Here is a 24,856-nt window from a genome sequence, read left to right on the forward strand (position 1 = left end):
GGTCAATGTTATTTACCAGTCCTTCTGTTACGCATTTCAGTTTAATAGTCCGGCACTTCTTAAAGGTTTAGAAAATGTTTACAAAAATCATAAGATATTGAATTGAAAGACAATAAATTCATCAACATTAAATAATAATAATATTGATAAAGGATACAGACATGTTAAATAACAAGACATCACAAAGATATCTGAGAAACTGTCCATTTAATAAAACTGACAAAAACTATGTATGGCATTCCAGTGGCACATAATGGTAAATCTCATGAACTGGCACAGGGAACGAGACAGTTTACAGGACCCAAGCCTGCAATCCTAATATATATATATGTATATATCTGTATCTATGTAAAAAAATAAATAAATGAAACACACACACACACACACACACACAAAAAAAAAACACTACCATCTAATGATTGAAATGAAAGAATGCGAAATCTGAGAAGTTTCCAATCACGGACAACTGTTTCTTAACTCAGAGTGGAGGAAAGATGGTTAAAGATTTACATGCTAGGTTGCTTTTCTCTGAATATATGCAAAGGACATTTGTGCTATTTTGTATAACAAACAGAATTCATTTATTATCCTCGTACTTGAATAAAATTACCATTAAAACACAGAGTTATGCTAATAAACTGCATGGCTCAGGTTTGCCATTTCCGAATTTCAATTAGAAATGTTCTTGGTTTAATCTGTTTTAGCATCATTTAAATCCATTTCCATGTGATGCAGAATGTCCTCAAAGCGAAGGACAGAATAAAACCTCACTGAGAAAAAAATAAACAATAAAAAATACAGATGCCTCGACAGGCCATTTCAGAACAACACAGAGAAAGAATGCTTGTGGTTGGTTGTTGAATTTCACATGTTCCATTCATTGATCACAGCAGTGAAAAAATACAAAAATAAACAGCGCAACCTTTAACAAATCTGGGCCACAGTATGTGTATCTTTCCAGAGGTCTTCTTCAATAAATAATTGGCAGAGATAAAGTACATGTTTCCATCTTCTCAATAATCCAGAGAGGCCAGCACAACACAGCTCGACTTTACAGAAATGCAGATGAGACATGAAGTTGCGCAACATCATCTAAAAAAACAAGAGAAACTGCCATCGTCTTTCTCTAAAGCAGATACAGATGCTGTTTTACACTCACTTGTTGACAGGACATAGGAAGCACATCTAAACAGTTGTTTCTTTACATATCATATGAATAGTAATCTTCAGATCTTTAATATTGCACGTAAGGCTTATGCAGTCATAAAAGTTTTTGAAGTACTTTTACTCCTTAGTGGACATTTAGCAAATGCTTTTAGCCAGTTACTTGGTAACTCTACTCGGTAACTTCATGAATTAGCCTTTCCAAGATTTGAACCTCATTTATTTGTGCTACTAGCCCACTATGATGCTACTACCAAATATACAACCCCTCCTAACATAGGTTCCAAATTACTTAACATAGAGGTAATTACTGACATGCCATCAAACAAAGAATAGACTTTTTCGGATTTCAGGACACTATCTCAGACTATTTTCACCCCAATCAGTCTTCTATGTGTGATGTGATTCTATAAACCTTACAAACATGAGCAGAATTTGATATATCTCACTGGCAAACAAATTCAAATATTTCCTACTGAACAGGTAGGCTAAATAATAATGAGTGGTTTTGAGGCTGGTTGAAAAACAAAACAAAAAAAAGAACAACAACACTGTAGAAAAACGAATTAACCCAAGCTAGAAAACAGTATCTTATTTTTTTAAATAGTACAATGTATAGTACAACGTTTACTCAAAATGTTTACTTCATTCAATATATTTAAACCCCCCCAAAACGCTTCATTATAACTAAAAGCGATGAAAAATACAATGCAAAACCTTCACTTAAGCCAATGAAATGTGTGCGGTTTTCAGTTAACAAAAGCAGGTGTCAGACAAAACCAGTGTCTTGAACTTAAAAATATGAATTTAAATTACATAATACATTTCTGATAAATAAATATTTTGCTTGGATGGTGATACGAAATCTAAAAGGACTGGCCAGTTCTGTAAACTGGATTCCCTTTCTAACCTTAACTGCAGCCAGGGCTTTCATTCTCCGTCAGTTCATGACACTCCATAAGGACCATGAAGAACAGTCAAGTCACAAGAATGACTACCGAGGTCGAAAACAATTCACCCGTGTCACACCGTTTAATTTTCAGGATAGCTGCTGAGAATTAATCTTCAAATTAATTCTTCACTAGCTGACAGTGACAGTGTTACGTTTAAACTGATTGCTGAATCAAGTTTTACATATAAGAACATCTGCAAATGGGCCCAAGAGGTTCTTGTTAAAGATACAGCGCACCCATACTAAATATGTGGTAAAGGGTTTGATGTTCTCTGAGAATGTGTAGTTCTGATGGGGCAGAATGTAAGGCATATATGTGTTCTCTCCCTGCTCCTGGATCCACACCTCATATTTCACCTCTTTAACCTTCAAGTACTTCAGGTTCCAAGGTATCTGCCATGACACTGAGAGCTTTGCTTCATTGGTGGCCTGTACTGACGTCTGACACTTGGGCTCTCTGACTCGACCAGGATGTACAGTACTAGCCACCTTAGCCTTTTTGAGATTAGGCTTTTTTAGAGCTTCTCTGAGTACGTCCAGAAAAGAGGCGATGTCCACAATAGTGTCCTGGTAAATGCGAAAAAGCCACTCTGGATTACGACAACAAAGATGTCTTGGCACATCCTTGCTGGCAAGGATACGTTCTTGTTCCTCTTTGTCCAAATGGACGATGCCACCCTGATCCCAGGGGCGATCGGGATATGTAACACTGTTTTTTTCCAAGGTGTTTCGCCATGCGACATACTGAAGGTCCATGCCAGGTAAGGAGGCCAAGGTTTTGTAGGGAGTGTACTGCTCTGGGTTTACAGCATAAGGGTAGAGTTCAACCACAGCGGCACCACGGGGCAAGAACATTGAGGTGATCATCTGGGCTCCGTGCATGCTGACCAACATAGACGCCCCACTAATTATTTGGATAATGCTATCAAACGACTGCTCCTCCAAAGACACAGTGACAGTCCTCATTTGAAACTCTTGGGCTAAAGCAAGAAGAAGTTCCGCCTCATTGAGGATGAGCCTGTTAGTGGTACGTTTAAAAACTACAATGTAGTCATCACTCTCCTCTCGCGTGATGTTAAGCCTCTCCATCAAAAATGAAGCAAACTGGCGGATCTCGTTACCCGATATCAGAATATTGGCTTTGGGTCCTTGCGGTTGCACAAAGCCATATTGGTACCATGTTGTCATCTTTGAAAGTCCTACGTAGGACTTGGTGAAGCACATGAGTTTGCCAAAGGTCTTTAACTGCATCTTGAGTAGTGGTTGCTTACTGCTGAGCAAACGGTAGAGATCAAAGTGAGCACCTTCACCCCAACCCTCCATGAAGACAAGCCTGGCCTCGTCATCCAAGTCTGAATACTGCTGCATTGTGTAGTAGATGGGCAAAAGATCATCGTGGAAAATGTGCATGAGGTTGTCTGGGTTAAATCGGTTCAGAATTAGAGTGACATCTGGCACAAACACAGGTTTCGGCATGAACTTCAGAGCCGCTGCCGGGAGCTCAAGAAAGTTAAAGTATTGAGTGTTGTGGTCTTCAACAGAAGAGAGGTCCAGCAGGGCGGGCTGGAAACGCCGAGGGCCAAGGTTGGGCAGCATCACAGAGTCATTACTGTGGAAGAATACAAACTCCTCAGCCTCCGTGCAGTAGCAGAGGTAGTCAAAGCGGCAGATGCGATCGGTGTGCATCTTCCCAGTGCAGACCATTCTGGTGCCATGTTCTTGGAGTGCTAACAGGGCACCGTGGTAGTCGATATGCACCTGTGAGAACTCCTGTGATTGGCGTGTGAGCTGTAGCTCCTCTTCCAACTGAGATGTGTGTTCAATCAGGCAAACGTATTTCCAAAGCAAGGCTGCCACCACTGACACCAGCAGGCCATTTAGCACTGCCGGCAGGTTCATCCTACACCCAATAGCACGCATCACAGCAGAACTCCGACCCCACACTCATGCTCCTCTACCTGCAAAGATCAGAATACCATGTTTGAATCAAGTTTGTGAGTAACAAACACTAATATATATTAAAACAGAGGTCTTCAACCCTGCTCCTGGATATTTTTCTGGCAAAGTTTATTCCCAACCTGCTTCAGCATGCCTGTCTGTGATTTTCAAGTGATCCTAAAGAGCTTAATAGAGTTGGAGCTAAACTCTACAGGACAGTGGGTCTCAGGGGGGTTGAATACCTCTATCTTAATACATCATAAACATAGAGAAGAGAATAATCACAGAGGAAAAAAAAAAGAAAAGAAAAGAGTAGGATATCGAGAGAGGGAAGGATACCAAATATTGTGAATTCCAGGGTTATACAAGACCCATGTTAGGATATATACACATTGTGAATATATTGTGTACGTGTTTACATATCTCAAGACTCCAAATCATGGCAAAAATCAGATTTCTACAGCAGAAAGTTTGCATCACTTCAATAATCATTTTAAGTTAAAGTTGTTAAACTGAATTCATTACCTCTTGTCATTCTTGTGACTTTCACCATTGCATATGCCTGTATTCCCTCTCAGTACTAAGCTTTTATAAAAAAAAAGAAAAGAAAAGAAAAACCTTGACATAATCTAATCCTTTGAGCTGCTGGCATTCTAGGGTAGCCAGCAGAGCCATGGATACCACAGACTGGCTAAAGATGCCCACCTGCAGCCACACATTCACAGAATTTGGCAGTAAAATTCAATGTGCGTGTTCTCAGTGTCCCATGTTTGCAACAGCCTACAGGTTAATGCTTTAACTGTGCCTGCTAGACTGTTTTTAGAAGGAGATAAGAAAATATTTTGGAAAAGACAAATAACCTGTTTCAGTAATCTAAAATAGTGACAGCTCTTCCTATATTTCACAACGACTGCATCAAATTGAGGGAGACTACATTCTAACGACGTTAAAAGCTTTATCAGTACTAAAAATTAGGAGGAGGCTGGCAGAGCTTCTTGCTGTCACATCTCGTGGATGAAAAATGCTAATTTTCAGGATGTGAAGGACAATCTTCCTTGTTTGTTTTCATCCACAGTATTTCATGTTTTGAGAATTAAGCGGTATTAACGTTCAATCCACAAGGATACAAACAGCAGGAATGGCAGTGTCGCCATTTATGCATTTAATTCCCTTCACTGCAAAGACAACCCAGAGGGAAACATAAAAAGGCTTTGCCAACTAACAAATGCCTGCAAAATGTCAGCTACGTATTGAAACTACTGAGCAAACCCTTAGTGGCACCATCTCAGCTCACATAAGACTGAAATGTCTTTGATGTCTGCTTGGAAATTAGGCATAAACTGAAGAATGAATGGTTATAAACCCCATATTGCTTGGGCTCCCCAGGGTGTATTGCCTCAAAATGTCACATGATCGCCTAAAAGAGCAACAACAAGCTTTTTACTAATTAATCATTTTCATAATAATACTATATCACTAATTCTTGTTATATTTTCACTGTAAAAATCACACATAATTTAAGACGTACCTAAATTTGGCTTATACAAGAGGTGATAATCAAATCAACATTGCACTTCATCTCATACATTATTTATCTTGGAAAAAAATAATCAAATCAGCAAGGAGGGGTGTAAAAAAAGAAGTTTTTAATAAAGTAAGAACTGTCATGAGTCCATTTCTAATCGAGTCTATTTTGGTTTCAGGTAACATTTACATCCGTTTCAGTGTTCAGTCTTTCTCTCTCCTGGGACTTAACACCCACAACGCTGTTACGCCTACACCATTCTGCCAGTGATTATTTCAAATAACTTCACTCAACTCAGTGTCACTGCACCATAATCACTCAAAGAAATTATAGCCTTGATAAAACAAACCAACAAAATGATTTTTCAGTAATAATATGCAGCACTCCCATAAAAAAAAGCTGTTTGCAAAATCTAGACTAACATGCTGCTCATTCTGCAATTTCAATTTCTTCAGTCCTGTATGTACACTGTGCACAACATGCACATTTTCTGTGTGCATGGAATACCCAGCTGACCTATTACATGTCTATACAACACAAGAATTCTGCATGGAATACTGTAATGCAATGTTTGACTTTGCCTCCAATTTCCAATCTGACAAAAGAACGAGAAATAAAAATCAGCAATGATTTTTAATAACTATTTCTTTGACGAATGGTACTTTGACCAGAGTAACAAATGTTAAAGACATTTTTTCACAAAATGTATTTATAAATAACCATATTTATTTCTCAGAATCATAACTGGAGGGGATGTGTTGGTCATGGGACAGCAATGCAGCATAGTATTATGCAAAACAGTTACCAATATTTTCTTATAAATTTTTTTTTAAGAAAAGTCTGAAAAAATAAGTAATGTGTTACTATGAATTTATATAATATGAATTGTCCATGTTGTTTTTTCCTCAATTTTGAATTCTGCATTGTATTGTGTTTTGTTAAGGGTAAAAGAAAATGTCCTGGCAAAAAAATGACCAGTACCTTTTAGTGTTCGTCCTATCGTCATCCTGTGAGATCGCGATACATGGTATTATTATTTACTCATTTATTTAATTTTACTTGCTCTGTTTTTTTTATGCCACGGGAAATGAGAATCATTGTCTATCATTTTGCTAGCCAAGATGGAGTTGGTGATAAAAAAAAGAAAAGGGTTATTGGCTTAAAGGGTTAGTTAAAGGGTTAGTTCACCCAAAATGTTTTAATTCTGTCATTAATAGTTCACCCTCATGTCGTTCCAAACCCATAGACTTTTGTTCATCTTTGGAATACAAATGTCCCTCCATAGACAGCTACGCCACTATCACTTTGACGCTTCAAAATGTAATCGTAAAACTAATCCATAAGAATATAGTGAAAAAAATTTGAAGAATCAATATTTCTTGTTAAAATTTTTTAAGCCAGTGTTTGAAGCTGCTTTTGATTTTCATCGATGACTGATTATTGTGCAGTGGTTTTGGACCTAAAAGACTGTTATTATATCATTTTTGTATGTACCGCCAGAGAGCTCTATTAATTTAGGCATTGATGATAGTGTTGCCAAAGAAACGCATCATTCCAGGTCTGAGGACGTGAACAGCTTTGAGAACATCACGTGAATTCATCTCGAAATTGCGGTAATTACGACATGGTGTGAACGCAGCTATAATAATAATCATCTTGATATGGTCAAAGGCATCAGCCACCGGTGATATCTCCGAGCCTGACTCTATCGGCACAACCCCAGTACCTTTTCTATTTTTCTATGGATTTTAATTATTACAATACAGTGTATACTTTTAACTCTGCAAATTGGTTGATGCTTGTATTAGCATCTAGCTGAGCATCTGATTTTAAGATTACATGCAAGCTCATGTGTTTCACATGCTCGACTTCTTGGCTATCATTCAGATCTGGCATATGTTTGATGATGCTGTGAGCAAAACTGACACACACACAAACACACAAAAAACAAAAAACAAAAACCCCGAGGGAGGATGTTGAAACTGCTTGCATGTAATGCACTGTGACATGGATCAGATAATAGGAGGTTCATTCACTACAATGAAAAAATCTAAGCTAAATCCAGACCATTGACGCACATTAACATAGCAGAGCTCATGGGGGAAAAGGGGTTTAAAACTGATTTGTTTGGTGAAGCGATATGCAAACACATTAAAGAGAGACAGAGGCGAGTAATTTGCTAAAGAGCATAAAGACTTTGGGAGCGCATGGCACTAAGGAGCTGTCCAGATCGAAATCCCTCAGCAAAGAGCAGGCAGACCTCACGTCCTTGAAAAGCTGTCCTTTCCATGCATATGAAGAAAGGAAGCAGGGGGTCACATCATGCAAGAGAGGGTTTTTTTTCTTTTTTTTCGGAGGAGCCGGGTCCACGTGTTTATGACTGCGTGAGAGAGAATGGGATTATGGGCCTGGCTGACAGGGCTTGCCCAGCTCCCTTGTGTACAGCTGGGCTGTTTGCTATGTGGATGATAAGCACCACAATGATGGGGGAAGGCAGCCTAGTGCTTCTAATGCATTTTAATAAGGCTCCTGGAAAGACACGGCTCTCAGTCTTTCAGTGGCTTTCTTCCCTTCAGGATAGCCAAGGAGATTCCCTACTCGGCTCCCTGCCCACGACAGAAAACGCTCGGGTTAAAGAGACACAATCATTATGCCTCTTCGTATCTCCTGCTAATTATTTTTAATTACCTTGTGAACAGGATTTTTGGTAATTTTGTGCTAATTTCTGTGCCGATTTAGAATTTTGCTGATGTATATATCCTTCAGACGGACTTTGATTTGCAGTGTTTTTTTCAGCATTTTGCGCCATAAGCGTTTTGAGTGTAACAATTTCATATAATGCACTTCTCTTTTTGAACCCCAAAAAAACCAAACTACACTTCACAAATGCCTAACTCTTGTAGTACACCGTTGTATTTTGTCTTTTATCTTCTATAAATTAGCATAGGGTGGTGAAGCAGGTTCCAGAATTCACCTATTGTTATTAGCCTTAATAAGCTGCATGCTGATTCATATAGTAAGCACTGAAAAAGGCAAACGTCTTCAACGTCCCTCTGTTCCTCGGGGACAGATGAAGAATGGGTCTGAAAGAGCTTTTCAGAGGGGGTTACAGGAAACAGTGTCACTCTGCCTCCTGGGAGAAGGACTCTACGTAACACTGCAGAGCTGGGTTGAGGACAGCTAAATGACAAAACACCGGAGCAGGAAAAAGACAAGAAGAAAATCAAAAAGAAGAAATATACATACGAATTGAGTTTGCTTATGGAAATTGAGGCTATAGCGTTTTCGAGAATAGGGAACGATCTGAGTCGAAAAATACTTTCACTGATGCTTTTGATGATAACATCAACCCCTAAATGTTGCGGCTGTTGGATTCAATGCAGGCAGTCAATGTTCGCTGTCAATTTTTATTTGAAATGCATCTTTCTTTACCGACAGTGTTTTAGGGAGATCCAAAAAAGCATGAAATAGACTTATATGATTTCATGTCTGTTGCCTTGTACGTCACAGTTCAGCACAAGATAGTCGCTAGTGAAGGGCTTGGGACTGTGCATGTTCTTGAGGTTTCATCAGCATTGTCATAACTTTAATTCTACTACTTGTCTCTTTTACCCAGCTCCCATCATGGGGTCCTGCGTCAACCTAGAAACTGCCATTGAGGTGAATGGGAATGTTAACTAATAGCTAACTTCATGTATTATAGACCTGTCAACCAAAAAGAAAAGTCCTTTTGAAGACAAATAAAGTTAAACAGATGATAGATTTTGGCTTCAGATCTTTCATTTAACATATGGAGCTTATAATATGACAAAATTATTTGAATTTGAATTGTGTAAATTTGAATTATTGACAAGTGTAATCTAACAAATTTGAATAATTTGTGGAATTTTACATAGTTCTGAATTTGATTTCTTTAAACGAATATTGAACATTTTAAATTTAACGAACTGAAACGTTTTTATTTATTTATGTAAAAAAAAAAAAAAAAAAAAAACAGTGTTCATTACTCCCACCCACATTAATTTTGGGCTTAATCACTGCTATTATTAAGGGGTCCTTGGACATTTATTTTGGTGTAGACAAATTCACTTTTATTATAATGTACCTCGCATCTCCTGGACACTAGCCATTAGTCTACTTCTTTGGCCTATTTCGTTTAGCTGGCCAACTCTCAAAATCTACGTAGAAAAGCTGCGGGACACACTGGACAGCGCACAGAGAACGCACAATGACTTAGCTTAGTTGGCAGAGAAATTAACACGCACCGTCTTGTTTGACGTCACTCGACACTCAATATTAATGAAATAAATAAATGTAATGTCAGAGAATGCACAAGCGCATCCTGTTGAGATATAAATTATAATAATTTTTTATAAAAATAAAACACAAGGCCTACATCATAAAACTCAGAAGAGTATGTATTTTAATATCTCTGATATCTCTGAATGACAGTTCATGAACGTTAGGCCTATTATATACCCAAGTCAATGCATTATTCTTTCCTTTTTGTATTAGTGTTAAAAATATTTAATTTACTACTAATTATATTGATTTATATCTTAATTTATTATTTCTTTTCTTGACGTACTGGGCGACCATGCAGGCTGTGACAGCCGTCATTTACCCTGCCACACCCAGCTGATGCAAAGCGTAGGTGAATGTATATCTACACAGAAGAAAGCCCTGTCTAAGCTCTTCCCCGGTACGGGTTGTGTCGAGGCATTGGTTAGTCTGGTTGTTTGATGAGAAAAAGTATACATTTTTACTATGTAGTTGCAATAAACGCGTTAAGAATCTGTACAACTGCAGCATCGGAGGACTATTATTAGAATATTAGAAATCATAGAATCATTAGAATCGACTGAACGAAGGATACACGGATTCTCTTGAACCACCAGCACGTTTGCGGCAGAAAACTACTGCAGCGCAGCTCTGTAATTGGCCAAAATGCTTCGTTCGACTTTTCTGAGATCCTCTACTCTTCCCTTTGGATGACCTGTGACCTATTTTCTGTACGATCTGAATTTTCAGCGTTTTGAATTTTAGAAAACTGAATTTGAAGTTCAGAATTTCTTGAAATCTTAAACCTGAATGTCTACTTTTTTAAAACAGGATATTTGCAGTCAAAGAATTCAGAAGAAAAAAAACAACTGTTTGAAAATACAGGTCTATAAAATTCAGCCATAACAACATTTCAATAATTCAAATTTACACAATTCAAATTCAAATCATTTTGTCATATAATAAGCTCCATAATATGCAGGAACCCCTGTCTCTGCACCAATATCCTGGTTAGACAGTTTTAAAGTTAGGATGTCTCAGAGGATTCAGACAGGTCTACATAGTTTTGAGAGTGACGTCTAGCAGGCATTCCTGTCCTTGATGAAAAATAAAGTTGATTCAATGTAACAGTCAGCAAGAAAGCATGTACAAATGTTTTTAAAAAGGTTGGCTTATATATGTCAAATGCTTATAATAGTGGCAGCATCACATCTGGTGCTGTCCTTCCAGTTGTGCCCTTTGCCCGTTTTATTTTTATTCTAATATTACCCTGTGCTTTTATATATAACATATAGACACACACATATTCATATATATATATATATATATATATATATATATATATATATATATATATATATATATATATATTCAAATTCTATGTAGAAATATATGTATTCATATATATATATATATATGTATATATATATATATATGATTCTATGTAGAAATATATATATATATATATATATATATATATATATATTCATATATATATATATATATATATATATATATATATATATATATATATATATATTCATATATATATATATATATATATATATATATATATATATATATATATATATATATACACACACACACACACACACACACACACACACACGTATCCTGTGAAACACAACAGGTAGCAGTTTAATACAGCTATTCGATGATTTATATATATTATATTTGAGTATAGAAATTATGACATGAGGTACGGTTGGAAATATCTAGAATAGAAACTGTGTGGGTGATCGATCGGCAATAATCGAGAAGATCGAAGCATCTACCTTTTCATCACGACAGCTGGTGGAAAAGAAACTTTTTTGCATTAAGTTTTCCAAAACAGACAGACAATAATACATAACAAACCATATGGACAAGCAAATGCATATCATACCTGTGGGAAAGGTGATCCAGGACGAAGTGATGTGAAGTCACTGCGGATACACTGTTTCAACAGCAGCTCCAGCAAACCAGCGCCAATGATCATTTACAACTTTACAACGGACAAACGCAGCATTTTCGGGGTAATTGTGTTAAATACGTGATGTGTTCATTCACCACAGCGATTAACTGACGAGTTATCGGCAATTTGTATCGCTAAGTTGCACAAAATCGACTCTGTCGCGCGTATTCTGTGAGCATTAACCAGCTGCTGGAGAAGTCTCCACCCACAGCGATGACCGAGCTCAGACGAGAAAACCTCGCGAGATCTTATCGCCTCTAATCAGTCTGACGTTTGTATTCGTGTTATCGCGAGAGCATCGCAGCACAATTGAAAGTCCCATGTGAGAGAGCACAATGAAAGTAGGCTACATATTAATATTAAAATTCATCTCCTAGTGAATTTAATTCATTTTAAATAATGTTCGTTAAATATTAAATGGTAAATTGGGAAAAACTTCGGTATATGTACACACTGTCTCCACCAATTTAATTGTAGGCTACCTATATATTTAATTATTTATTTACTAGTCAACTAACTTAAGAATAGATTGCCTTATGGTATACTTAGACATATACTGATTCACTTAAACTTTAAACTTGACATTCAACTCGTTTATTTACTTGAGTATAACTGTAGCCTATCGGTGACTTTGAAGGTGTTTGAATATTAGCTATAGATGATTGAGTATAGCCTACTATTAATTACACTCTTGGGTGTTACTGTAATTTTAAAAGTTCATTTGAGCAAACCAGCAAAAAGTAATAAGCTAATATCCATAGACTTCATAATGCCACAGTGTTTGTGTTATTGTTGGTAGGCTACATCTTTGTCATGAACGCAGATAACATGACCTGAACAGGCTACAGACCTTTTCTTTATTGACTTACAATTTTTCTAACAGAGAAATTATCCATGCCATGATTTAAGAGTCTCGTGTTTTGGGAACGATTGTCTTTTAAAGGTGATCTCAGTGATTTTAAGTTCTCGTTGATTCTAAGCGGTAATACGGCGCCCTCTAGAGCCAATTTGAGGTACAACAACAATTTATTAAAATGCGTTCTTATAGAAGATTAGCACACTAGTAAAATTGTCTATTTTAATCACTAAAGTGATCAGTGCCTATATGTCTCATAATATGCTTAATAATTGTCATTTATTCTGTGGTAAATCGTTAATGCAGAGCTCTTTAAATACAAAGAGTACCACTATTGACCAGTAGATGGCAGACGATAGCTTTTAAAAAAACATTTGTGCTTTTCAGCTCCTTTCTTACTAACTGGAATGTGAAAATAAATGCTGAATTTAATATTCAGTGTTGAGGCAGTGTGTAGTATTGTACAACGAACCTTCTTTTCAAGAAACGAATGGTAATTTCATTGCTCATGCTCTTTGCAGTCATGTGTAGCTGCATCTCTCTCCAGTGAACTGCAGCTTTATAACATCTTTTACAAGAGCCATTGCAAATCCGTGTCTCCTGGGTCAAGAACCAGGCTATATGGCTTCTGCAAGCATAATCAGTAGCCTAACTAACTCTATCAAATGTGTCACATTGCTGATGGCTGTTGCAATGGCTTGTTTATTAGCCTATAGTATCATCATGTATTATTTATAACAATAATGATTCCATATGTACATGTTTACTTGAATGGATGTGTTCCTTATGCTGAAATAAGGTTCCTTATGATGTCTCAAATAGGCCTATTATAACACAATTTCATTATGTGAAAGCAGTGTGAGGCAGGTGCGGTGCACTATATAGGCCTAGAAACAAATATAAAAACTGAAACATCCATTTAACCCTGTATGCATTTGGCCGCAATTTAAGGCATGGTTTCATAATCCACTCTGTTTAGAAAGCATGAAAAAATATGCCGTGAATAAATAACTTTCAAATGGCCCATACAAAATAATTTCGCTGTAAGAATAATAATTTAAATTTTAAAAATGCAAAACCCTCCACAATATAAACGCGTCCAGTGACGTACAAGAATGAGATTGTTTTAATATTAGAACTACATTTAAATCCTATAAAAGACAACAGCTTTCAAACGAATTACTATTATTTCCGCACCGTCAAAGTTACGTCTGATTGGTCAAATATGTCACGTGATATGAAAACGACCCTGATCTCTTATAACAAGTCTTGTTAATAAATGCAACTAATTGAATTTAATATATTTTACGACGAATGATGTGTTTACTCAATATTCTTCCGTCGAACACGTGCGGATGTAGGCATTTGATGTTTCAGCTTTTATTTCATGAAAGTGGTCTGGACTGGAGCAACGTGACGGATCGGTGAGTAATAACAGGATTTTCATCAGAAACTCTGGTCACACTTCATAGTAGGTGGCATTGACTATGTCCTAACATTATACTACCCACAATACCATGCATTTATGTATTTACTGTGTTACTACATGCATGGACAATTCCCACATTTATTGCTAATGAGTTTTCCGCCACAGAATAAATAAATAAATAAATAAATACATAAAGGTTGCTATAATTTCGACTTTTTATGTCACAATTCTGAAAAAAAGGTCAGAATTGTGACATAATTGAGTAAAAAAGGAATTATCTTATTTATAAAATAAAATAAATTCTTTTTTTATATTATTATTATTTATATTATGAGGGATTGTTGTGTTTAGGAGTAAAGGTATAGGGTTAGAGTTAGGTTAGGTTTTGAGTTATAGTTTACATTGTAACAAGTTACAACAAATGCTAATTATATGCAAGTATTTTAAGTGTAATTACATATAGGCTGCATATTTAATGATTATATTGTATAAAATGGTTAGTACAGTAGCCAAGACCACATAAAGTGTGATCGGAATTCTAATTAATTTAATAGGCTACGTTACAACTAATATTTATTTTTAATGTCTGTGTTCTTTGCATATCCGTGACTGTAGGCTATACTTGAAAACCATATATGAACATATTTTGCATATGTTGTCATTTATCAGGTTTCTACAAATGTTTCCTTTACCTTCAATGACCTAATAAGTATTCTGAACTGCTCTTTGTCTGACTGGCTTGGAAAAGTCAATGAAACATATGAAATAAGTTATAATGGCACATTTCAATTAGTTTAGCATACAGTTAGCAATATAATTTACTATTTGCATAGATACATAACCCAACCATGCAAGTGCAATGTAAACTCTCCCCTGGGACATTAGCGACAAACCATGAAAAAGCTTCAAAAAAGGTGCTGAAAAAAAAGCTTTCAAAACTGATGTAATATTTTTGAGTCATGAACAATGTGTTTAAACAAGTTGCAGTTATTAAATAACATTTCAAAGTGTTTAAATACATTTTTTGATTTTTTTTTTTTTATGTCGGGGAGTACAACCAAATAGTTGTGTATATATACTGTAGTTGTACCACCAGACATGGAAAGTGTACCAACTTACTCATAATTGAAATGAGCCGTTTTTACCAGTATTTGTGAGAGATCAACCTTTTTGACCATTGTCCTCTAAATGATGCATTATCATGTGTACTGATATTATTTCATAATAAAAGAGCCCTGTTTGCAGTTGTGCCACCCTGACTTATCTCAACAGCTTTAAAACTACTAATATTTATAACATTTGTTTATATGAAAGGTTTCAAACCTAAAATGATGCCATAGTATTTTTTTTTATTTTTTATTAAGACACCATTTTAAAAAGTGTTCTGTTCATTTGTCCAGACAGTTGCACCACCTGACATTTTAGGGGGTTTAAGATAACACATAAAATAACATGTATTATTTAAATGTACTAAAAATGTATTCAAACAAAATAAGTTTTATAGAATAAAGTGCTATATGTCATGAATTTATCAAATAATTTCAAAAGGAAAAAAATGCACTTGAACACAAACATTATGCAGGTCATGTCATTGACCAGAGTACGTTTTTTTTTTTTTACAATAGTTGATTAGCTTCAGCTTCACCAAACACAAGACAAATGTCGTCCATATTGTACATTGTAAGTACAATTGTACATTGCCCATATTGTACATTGTAAGCATCCAGACTGCGATATGTTTTTAAAGCATCTCTAGGCGCACAGAGTCGGATAGTTGTCTGGATAAGATACTCCAGGTGAACGTTTAATGTTCTGTGTGAAAAGTTTGCGTCTCATTGTCTTATTTAAAGGGCCCAGTTATTCCACATAGTTTGTTTTCAGTTTTTGTAAATACCGTTCCTTTTGCGCTAGACTAAAAGTACGCGCTTGTTTCGACAGATCAGTGATTTAAAAATGGCGCCACCGGAAATGTTCCAGAGCCAGACATGCGCAGTAGCGTTCCAACGAGTTTGTTATTGTTTACGACACGTCCTTGAAATATTCTGTTCGCAGAATTTATTTTATTTTTTTTTTTTTACAGAAAAGCTGTGTGAAATGCTATTTAACCTTCCTCAAGCAATACTCAGAATTAAACATATTTAGTGTACTTGTTAGACCCCATTTCAGCATGATTTGGAAGATTGAATGCTCCACCATGATGAAGGAATGTGAAAACCGTATGAAGCATAAACTGTAAAAAATAGGTATGAAGTCTCTACCCAAGCGCGAAAGTCACGGCCACATAGCGCCCTCTGTTGACGGTATATTTCAGTGCAGCCCGCTACAATGTGACTCATCCAATGTTTCCGTGCAGTTCCATGGTTTCAGGGCGGAGAGCGAGAAGCGCTGAGAGTCGCACTTCCACCAGCAGCCTTTACACACACTGATCAGTACTAACCTCACTCACTCACTCACTCACACACACACACACACGGGGCTGGACTCGCACTCAGCCGGGCTTCACCCGTCTTCGGATCCACAGCCGCCGGGACATTTAGGAGTTTTAAGTGGTTTTAATGTTCGCCTTAGAGAGCGGTAAGTCAAAGCTTTGTGTGATAGTGCGTTAGAATGCTAACACTGTTAGCCGGTTAGCATCTGTTTAAGACACAATAAACGTGCGTTAAACAACCTCCGTTAATGTGGATGTGATTTGACAGCTGCATGCATGCTCTATGGGGGCACACGATGCTGGATCGGCCTGGTTCCAGTTTATCTGATAATCACGGGCTGTGGTAGAAGCGTGTAGCCAGTTAGCCATTATTTATATCCTCTTCCTCTCTATGGATGTATGGAGCTCATAAGGAGCTTATGGGCCAGATCAGGCCTGACATGATGCATGGGCATATCAGGTCTGCTTTCACATGATGTGTCCATGATCATCAGCAGACATGGATGCTTTTCTCTCTTTGCACTTGTGGTTTTGGTAGTATTGATGGCTGAAGAATGTTTAATGATGATGGACTTTAACAAGTCAGTTTTTTTAAAGGATAAGCTTGGTTAATTGCATAGTATCAAGAAGATGGATGTGGTTTTGCATGCTTCTGATGTGAGTGTGTGGTTTGATGCTCTCAGTATTAAAGGTTGTATGTCCATTTTTTGCAAGTTTCATTTAGTCTAATTAGCTTTGTGAACATATAACGCTTTAATTTGCTTGATTTCACAACGCTTTAAGCTTTAAAGTCTTCACTTGGAGTTTTAATGTTTCATCAGTCCTTTCATTCTCAATTGCTGAGGCATGTAAGAGTTCAGAAGATCAGGTTCAGCCTAGTGTACTCTGATCAATATGTCTCATGTCACACTGGAATGTGTAAGGTGTGGAACACGTTCCTTCAGCCTCATGTACTGTAATCATGTTATGCAATCTGAAAGGTAAAACTGGGCCTGTAACTGCAGGCAATATGATTGTGTTGATTTGGCAGGGTTGTCTTATAATTTGTGGTTAGAATGCGATGTTAATATTAAAGAAATAACCACTTCTTGATGTAAAACTGAGCCTAAGAACAGCTCAAGTACACGACTTGGACCATAACTCTATAAAGCCTACTGTATCGTATTTGACATGGATGGCCTCTAAATTATCAGCATGATCAGAACTGCTGAAAAACCTGTTTTACACCATTTACGACATGCCTTCTGTCGTCTGATTGATAGTTATTTTTTTAGTAAGTAAAAAGCCTTTTCATATAATTCTAAAAGTTATTCAGGTTATGGTACACGTGTATTTCTGCTGATTTTTAAAAAGTAAACGTCAGAACATTTACTGAAGTAACCTAGATTTAGGCCTACTTAATTATACTTTTTTTTTTTTTTTTATCTACATGTAATAATTGTACTAAGTATCAAATGTGGTACAACCTGTTTTTGAGGAATGTTTATTTATATTTCTCAGGCATTATTGCATTGCGTTATGAACTACCCATGCCCGGCCAAAAAAAGTTGCTGTTTGGATTAAAATAGGCAAATGCTTAAGGCCCGGTTTCGCAGACAGTGCTTAGATTAAGCCAGGATTTGGCCTTAGTTCAATTTGGGCATTTAAGTAGCTTTTATAAACAATCCTTAGAAAAAAAGAGACAAAGCAATGGCAATGGCACTGACGTTTTAAAGCAACACTATGTAGCTTTTCAACCTTCATAATATATTTCCAAGACCCTTGTGATGGTACATCGACTTACAATAGGTTGAATGACACGTCTGCCATAGCCTGACGGGGTCTGTATTAGGGGTGGTGAAAAAAATCGATTATTGATTAATCACGAGTATGTTATGGACGAGTATGAATCGATTATTAAATTTTCAAAAATCTATTTTTTTATTAAAAAAAAAATAATAATTGGATGCCACGATTCGTTCAAAGCCGCGATAAAAAAATAAAATAAAAAATCCACTCTGCGTGCATTTAGAGCATGTTATGTTATGAGAGGCGAATCACAACTACTTCAGAAAACCCAGCACAATATAGGAACTACCAGGCAGTGACGTATGTGTACGCTGAAATAAAAAGTATTTCACCTCAGAAAAACGGACGTTCCTGTCCTGTCAGCCGTTATACTGTACTCGTAGCGCACACTCTTCAATTGCACGCGCAAATGCGGAGGGGCGCGCCGTGTATCGCTTCACTGTATAGTGCAAAGTGCAAAGGAAACTACGAGCATGCAACGTTGTTACGTTGTAAATTAGTAAGTCATGAAATAAAAGTAAAATACCAATAAATCACGTTACTGGTACGTCGTGTGTTAGCTGAGAAGGATTTGCATGTATGATTTTCATTCTATTCACCAGGAGCAGTTTCCATGTTTCATTAACAGTTCTTGTTAGTATTGTGTATTCACCATGGTAACTGTCGTTTCAATATTAACGCCAAAATGCCACTTTATTTTCACTGTGATATTTTTTATATTTGTAAAATACTGTGGTGGCTCATACCAACATTGTATTAACAAAAGCTCGTTTGGGACTGCTATTTAATATCTTTAGCTGAACACCTTGTCTTTCTAGAAGAAAATTGTCCAATTTCTACAGTATGTTGGTTCTGATCTACTTCCTAAAGGAAATAAGCCTTTCATTTATTTGTTATTGTTTAGTTCAACTTGATGAGTCACAACACAATGTGATGTATTCATTTCTGTGTTCTACAGAACATAAGCTACATACAAATAATTCTGAAGTTATAACTACATGACACAGAAAGTGCTTTGAGTTGTTACTCAATAAAAGAGTTAAGCAATTCAGCAGCTGACTTTTTTTAATACTGCAATCACTTTGTAGTGTATTTTCGTTTACTGTTGTGAACTGGAAAATCAATAATCGCTAATCGAGAATCGTTAATAATCGAAAATCGACTGTAATCGAATCGGGACTTCAATAATCGTAATCGAATCGAATCGGGAAATCAGACAGATTAACCACCCCTAGTCTGTATCGCTTTTACTGGCACTATGTAACTTCGGGGTTCGGGTAGTAACCCGAGCACAAAAAGAACTACAAAATTCGACTGCTTTACGGCATACGTCACTTCCCCCACCACTCGAACGTGAGAGGCCTACCCATTTCTATGGGCCAACCAGTGTTTGCTTTCCGGCTTTCGTGCGTATGTTTTTGTCATGGACAAAAAAAAAGTATGCCTATGTCTAAACGGCGTGTACAAGTTTGGTAGGAGCTACATTCTTGCAAGTAAATAATACATGATTAGACGGACAAAATCATCTTTTAGGCTAACTAGCCTAATGACTGCAGGCTGATAGTCATGTTTGTTTATTTATTTTTCTTGTGAAAGTGTCTTGCCTCAGGCTATAATGCAAATCGATTTTTCAACTTTGCAGATTCATCTATGGTTGCTTGATATTATAATATTGACGATATATAGCTATTACCTACCACACAAACATTGAATTGAATTAGCATTCTGTAAAACAGTAGCCAACAGGCTACTATAATGACGCTGGCTTGTAAACGTGAGCTACGCGATCTTTTGGCGTTTGAAAAAAATTAAAACCCATGAAATTATATTCATATGACATGCTGAAATATATGCCACTGTACCTGGGATGAAGACATTTCACACGCAACGCAGGCAGTCTGCCCAAGACGTGAGAACTCCTTCTGCAGAGTTCGGGGTATCGGCTTGTCAACAAATGCATGTCACGTGTATCCCCTGTTGTTACCATGACAGATTTTACGACCGCAGTAGAAGACAATACTGTTTCCCAACTGTAGGGGGACCCCGAGAGCAAAAGTTACTTTAAAGGGGTCATATAATGTCATTTTTGTACAAGCGAATATGATTCTTTAGGGTCTAAATTAAAAGTTTGTAATATACTTTAATTAAAAATTCTCATTAGTATTGTAAGAAAACACTAATTTTACCTGGTCAAAAACAGCTCTGTTTTCAGCACGCCGTTTAAGTGCGTGCGTCTTTAAATGATAATGAGCTTTGCTCACCCCGCCCCTCTGTTCTGTGCATACACAGTTTGTAACACAATAACCATAACGCGTTGTTTATTATAAACATGGGATTATGAATTATATTGAGAACGTCATACATAGAAAACATGCCGTAATGTAGGCTACCCTGAGTGTAAAAATAGCTGCATTCATCGTGAAGCGTGCAAGCGATTTGCAAAAATTAATAAAGATTAATATAAAGGTCAATAAAACGTTATACTCACTTCAGTTCTTCTGGAGGTGCAGCAGTAACACGAATAGTTGGTACTAATCCTTTTTTCAGGAGCAGCTTCTTAGCAAATGACCAGCTTTATACTGACCTCGTTTGTAAAGCAGTCTGGTGAAATGATTCGCGCAAACATGAAAGCATTGACGTTGATCGTGGGGAATATTACCTTCGAAAACAAACTCAGGCACTGCGTCTTCAGCGGTTTGGATTTAGGAACATCAAATGACTGCTGTGTTCGTTATTACACCCAAGAACAGAACACCACAATCGCTTAGACGCCATTCTGCTCATACAGTGCTCCAGCTATCAACAATGAACGCGCCGGTCGGCTGTGTTGAAACGCTGCTGTCAATCAACAATCGTGGGAGGGGCGTCGATTTTGTGACGTCACAAAATCGAACAGCTTGATTTGAGTTGGGGGGAAACATATAAGAAGATTTAAAAAAAAAACCCACTGGATGGATTTTTATCATTTTATGATGGTTGTGTACAGGCACTGCCAACACACATTTCAGTACAATCAACTTGTAAAAGTGCATGTACCATTATATGACCCCTTTAAGATGTGTTGATGCAAGTTGCTTTCAGTTAACCCTCTGAGGTCGGCAAACGCGCCCCCGCGTTTTGCTGGATTTTTTTCACATAGAAGCAACATAAACTTAAAAAAGTCCGTCATTTACGGTCATATTAATAAAATAAATACATGATTATAAACTATAGAGGGTCTTTTTTTTTTTGTGTACACTCACATTAACATCAAAACCTTGTTTTTATTTTTAAATAAATAAAATAAACAGGGTGCGCTTTCAGCTCACTCTGTCTCCGCAAAAATCTTTTTGAAACAAGTCTGGAAAATGAACTGAAACTCAGCTAATACTTATCACACAACCATGAAACATGCGTCTAAAGAAAGCTTTAAATTTCTACTTTTAAATAAAACAATTCACATTCAAAACAAATATTCGCCTGCAATGTAATCTGTAAGAAACTAAAGAGAAGTACAGTTTCTCCCGTCTCACCTAATTATCGGTAATGAGTTCACACCCACTCGCAGAGCGCGCTATTCATAAGATAATGAGCTGAGGTGATCTATGCAAAATAAGGTAAACGCCCCCTGAAATGCCTTAAAACCAGCAAGTTTCATTTATTCACTTTCCTGTGCTGTTGGAAGATGACACGAGTTCAAATTTTGCTCAGAAGAAGAGCAGGACTCTGACGACGAACGTTTGTATTTTGAGCGACGAACGTTGAGCGACTTGATCCAGCCGTGGATAATATTTCGGGTAAGTCTTTTTAAATTTACTTGCATTAGTTGACACATGTTCGCATTTATGAGGAAAAAACAATATTACGTGACAGTTCTCCATTATGGACGCGAGCGCTCTGAAGCAGCACTAAAAGACTTTCAAACTTTCACAGAGACTTCAAAACAGAAAGCACAAATCCATTCTTTAAAACGAATTTCGTTTTGTTTTAATTGTATCTTAATTTTAATATTATTTTCATTAACAAATTTCCTGGATTTAATACATAAAAAGTAAATAGGCTAGCAATCACAACATAAGGTGCTTGAACTGGAGATCATCATGAATGATGAGGAAGATTGTAACTCAGACGAACGGCAGCATGTTCAAGAGTGAATTGATCACGCCGAGTAAACACCGAGTTTTCACGTGAGTAAATACGTGAACTCAAGTGGTCTAGTGGTAGAACATTTGCCTAGCGTGTCAGAGGTTCTGAGTTCGAATCTGCACTCATAGTTTTTTTTTTTTTTTTGTCAAATCAGATTATGTTTATCAGTGGTTGTATATCAGGCAGAGACATGTGTGTGTGTGTATTTTGTTTTGTAATTTCACTGGAACGAAAAGAGAGTCTCCACAACGGATTGAAGCGCGCGTCCGAGTGAAGACTGCGCGAGCCTAAAACAAACACAGTATCCGCGTCTGACTCGCGGGAATCCACGGCGCAAACCTGTGAGGGGCTGTGTTTTCTCGAGCCCCATATCAGCTCAAGAAAACAAGTTTATTCAGATCATTACTTGTTTACACCGTCTCGCAGCGCTGTGAGGAATAATAATAATAAGGGAAAATGTCCCTCAAAAGGTAGATGTAAACAAACTATTAAAAGGTAAATATAATTTTTTTTTCTTTAAATAATTTTTATTGTGTTTTATTAGTAACAAATTTGGGGAGAGGATAAATATTCCAAAACTGAAAATACAGTATGAGAATTTACTGCACAATTACTAGACATGTTTACCTTGGATATTATACAATTTACAAGCACAATTTGTGGAAAAAAAAATGTATATAAAAAATATAAATAAAATTTATTTTTGTGTATAAATATATACACATGTATATGTGTGTGTGTGTATGCACATATATATATTTGTATAAGCAACGTATTAAACTGCAAATTAGCATTTATATTCCTTATAATAAAAATGAAAGACCTATGTTACAGACATATGAAAGACAACATTTCGTTGATTAGTTTTGGATAGATTATACATTTTTACTGTAAAATATCTGCCACCTCAAATAAGCTTTTATTTGCCAATTTTTTTGTCAAAAATAATCAAATAATCAATCAAATCCTTAACTTTGAAATATGTATGATAAAATGTATACTTTAGTTTGTACAAAGAAAGATTACACTTGAATTGTTGTTTATTTAAATATTTACAAGGTAGATGTAAACAAACTATTAAAAGGTAAATATAAGCCTTTTCTTTAAATAATTTTTATTGTGTTTTATTAGTGACAAATTTGGGGAGAGGATAAATATTCCAAAACTGAAAATACAGTATGAGAATTAACGGCACAATTACATGTTTTCCTTGGATATTATAGGCCAAATTGCAAGCACAATATGTGGAAAAATAAAAAAGAATTGAGATGCTTCCAACTGTTGCTCTTGCATTCTTGTGGCTCAGTGATTCACCTGAATGAATGGCTCATTAAGTATGCGGTCCTCAGGTGTGAACCACTACATATGCATGATCTGTGACGCCCACTCCGCATATGGCCTTTCCAAACAGAAAGTGCTTTGCAAAATTCAAATCAATGTATTGTGTTATGTGAAGGATTAGGCAGGGTGATTTTCACATAATTTTGAAGAAAAAACACTAGGCGATGACATCCATTAGACAAAAGTCTTATTGGCACATATTTAGTGTGTGTTTTGTGGTCTTATTTCAGAAACTTTAGTTTTTAGTTTTTTCAATAACCACGCATAAACATTATTCTCTCAAAAATGCAGACATGTACATTCTTGTTGCTCACATATTATGGTAGCCCTGTTTGTGCTAAATAGTGTGTAATTTTTTTTTGCCATTACTATGTTTATAAGCAACTGAAAAAAGCACAAATGTCAGGGCATGTCAGAACATCTCAAGGACCCCAAAAACACCTCAGACCCCAGAGGGTTAAAACAGCTCATACATGCTTTGTAGTCTTGGACTAGTCTTAAGCCTTGTCTGTGAAACCAGGGGTGAGAGTCTATAGGCGCGTTTCCATTACAGATTTGCGCAAAACTTTTGCGATTTATTATTATTCGTAATTTTTTTTTCTAAATGTCGACAAAAATCGATTGTGAAATGGTGTTTCCATTAACTGATGTTATGCGACTAAAACTTAATTTTTCCTCTCGCGATAAGTAAAATCATTCCAAAAACCATGGACGTTGGTAGGTTTATGTACTATATCCCAGCCACTGCACTAGCCATTATTATTAATCGAAGTAGATGTATGTGTGTTTTCCAAGCATTAATGGTAAGGAACGACCCTAATTATACTTGTGAGTGGCACATATGAGGTGTTTCTGGGTGTTTCTCCCTCATATCTGCTTCGAGGCCTTGATTGTGGCATTTATTTGAGGTTTAGAATCCAGTATTCCTGTCATTCTTTTGTCTTTTATGAGTTTAATAAAGAAAAGAACTCTGTCTCGTATTCTGTCCAAACACACCGCGTCGTCTACGTCAGGTGACCTGTAAATGCGCAAAAACTGTTTCCATTGCAGTTTT

At 36.6% G+C, this 24,856-nt stretch overlaps 2 protein-coding genes across 3 annotated transcripts in view; one reads left to right on the forward strand and one right to left on the reverse strand.

Moving 5' to 3' along the window:
• Window positions 1-190: 190 nt before the first annotated feature.
• pomgnt2 (protein O-linked mannose N-acetylglucosaminyltransferase 2 (beta 1,4-)) lies at window positions 191-12,058 on the reverse strand. 2 transcript variants are annotated; one of them, XM_084384678.1, is made up of 3 exons: window positions 11,767-12,040; window positions 11,657-11,672; window positions 191-4,074 (listed from the first exon to the last, which is right to left on the reverse strand). In XM_084384678.1, exon 3 carries the CDS (start codon window positions 4,034-4,036, stop codon window positions 2,288-2,290), a length of 1,749 nt encoding a protein of 582 aa, XP_084240804.1. In that variant the 5' UTR covers window positions 4,037-4,074; window positions 11,657-11,672; window positions 11,767-12,040; the 3' UTR covers window positions 191-2,287. The 2 variants fall into 2 exon arrangements, with proteins under 2 accessions (XP_084240804.1, XP_084240805.1); XM_084384679.1 differs by lacking the exon at window positions 11,657-11,672 and having other exon boundaries at window positions 11,767-12,058.
• A 4,411-nt stretch (window positions 12,059-16,469) lies between these two features.
• The window catches only part of snrka (SNF related kinase a), a 61,289-nt gene continuing 52,902 nt past the window's right edge, over window positions 16,470-24,856 (forward strand). Inside the window, exon 1 of the mRNA XM_084385856.1 lies at window positions 16,470-16,694. The gene's annotated coding sequence lies outside the window, so the exon portion shown is untranslated. The remainder of the gene's footprint in view (window positions 16,695-24,856) is intronic.

This window comes from Rutilus rutilus (genome assembly GCF_951802725.1).
Source record: "Rutilus rutilus genome assembly, chromosome: 17".
Classification (NCBI taxonomy): domain Eukaryota; kingdom Metazoa; phylum Chordata; class Actinopteri; order Cypriniformes; family Leuciscidae; genus Rutilus; species Rutilus rutilus.

Coding starts and splice junctions, on each gene's coding strand:
- pomgnt2 (XM_084384679.1), bottom strand. CDS start 4,036: ATGCGTGCTATTGGGTGTAGGATGAACCTGCCGGCAGTGCTAAATGGC.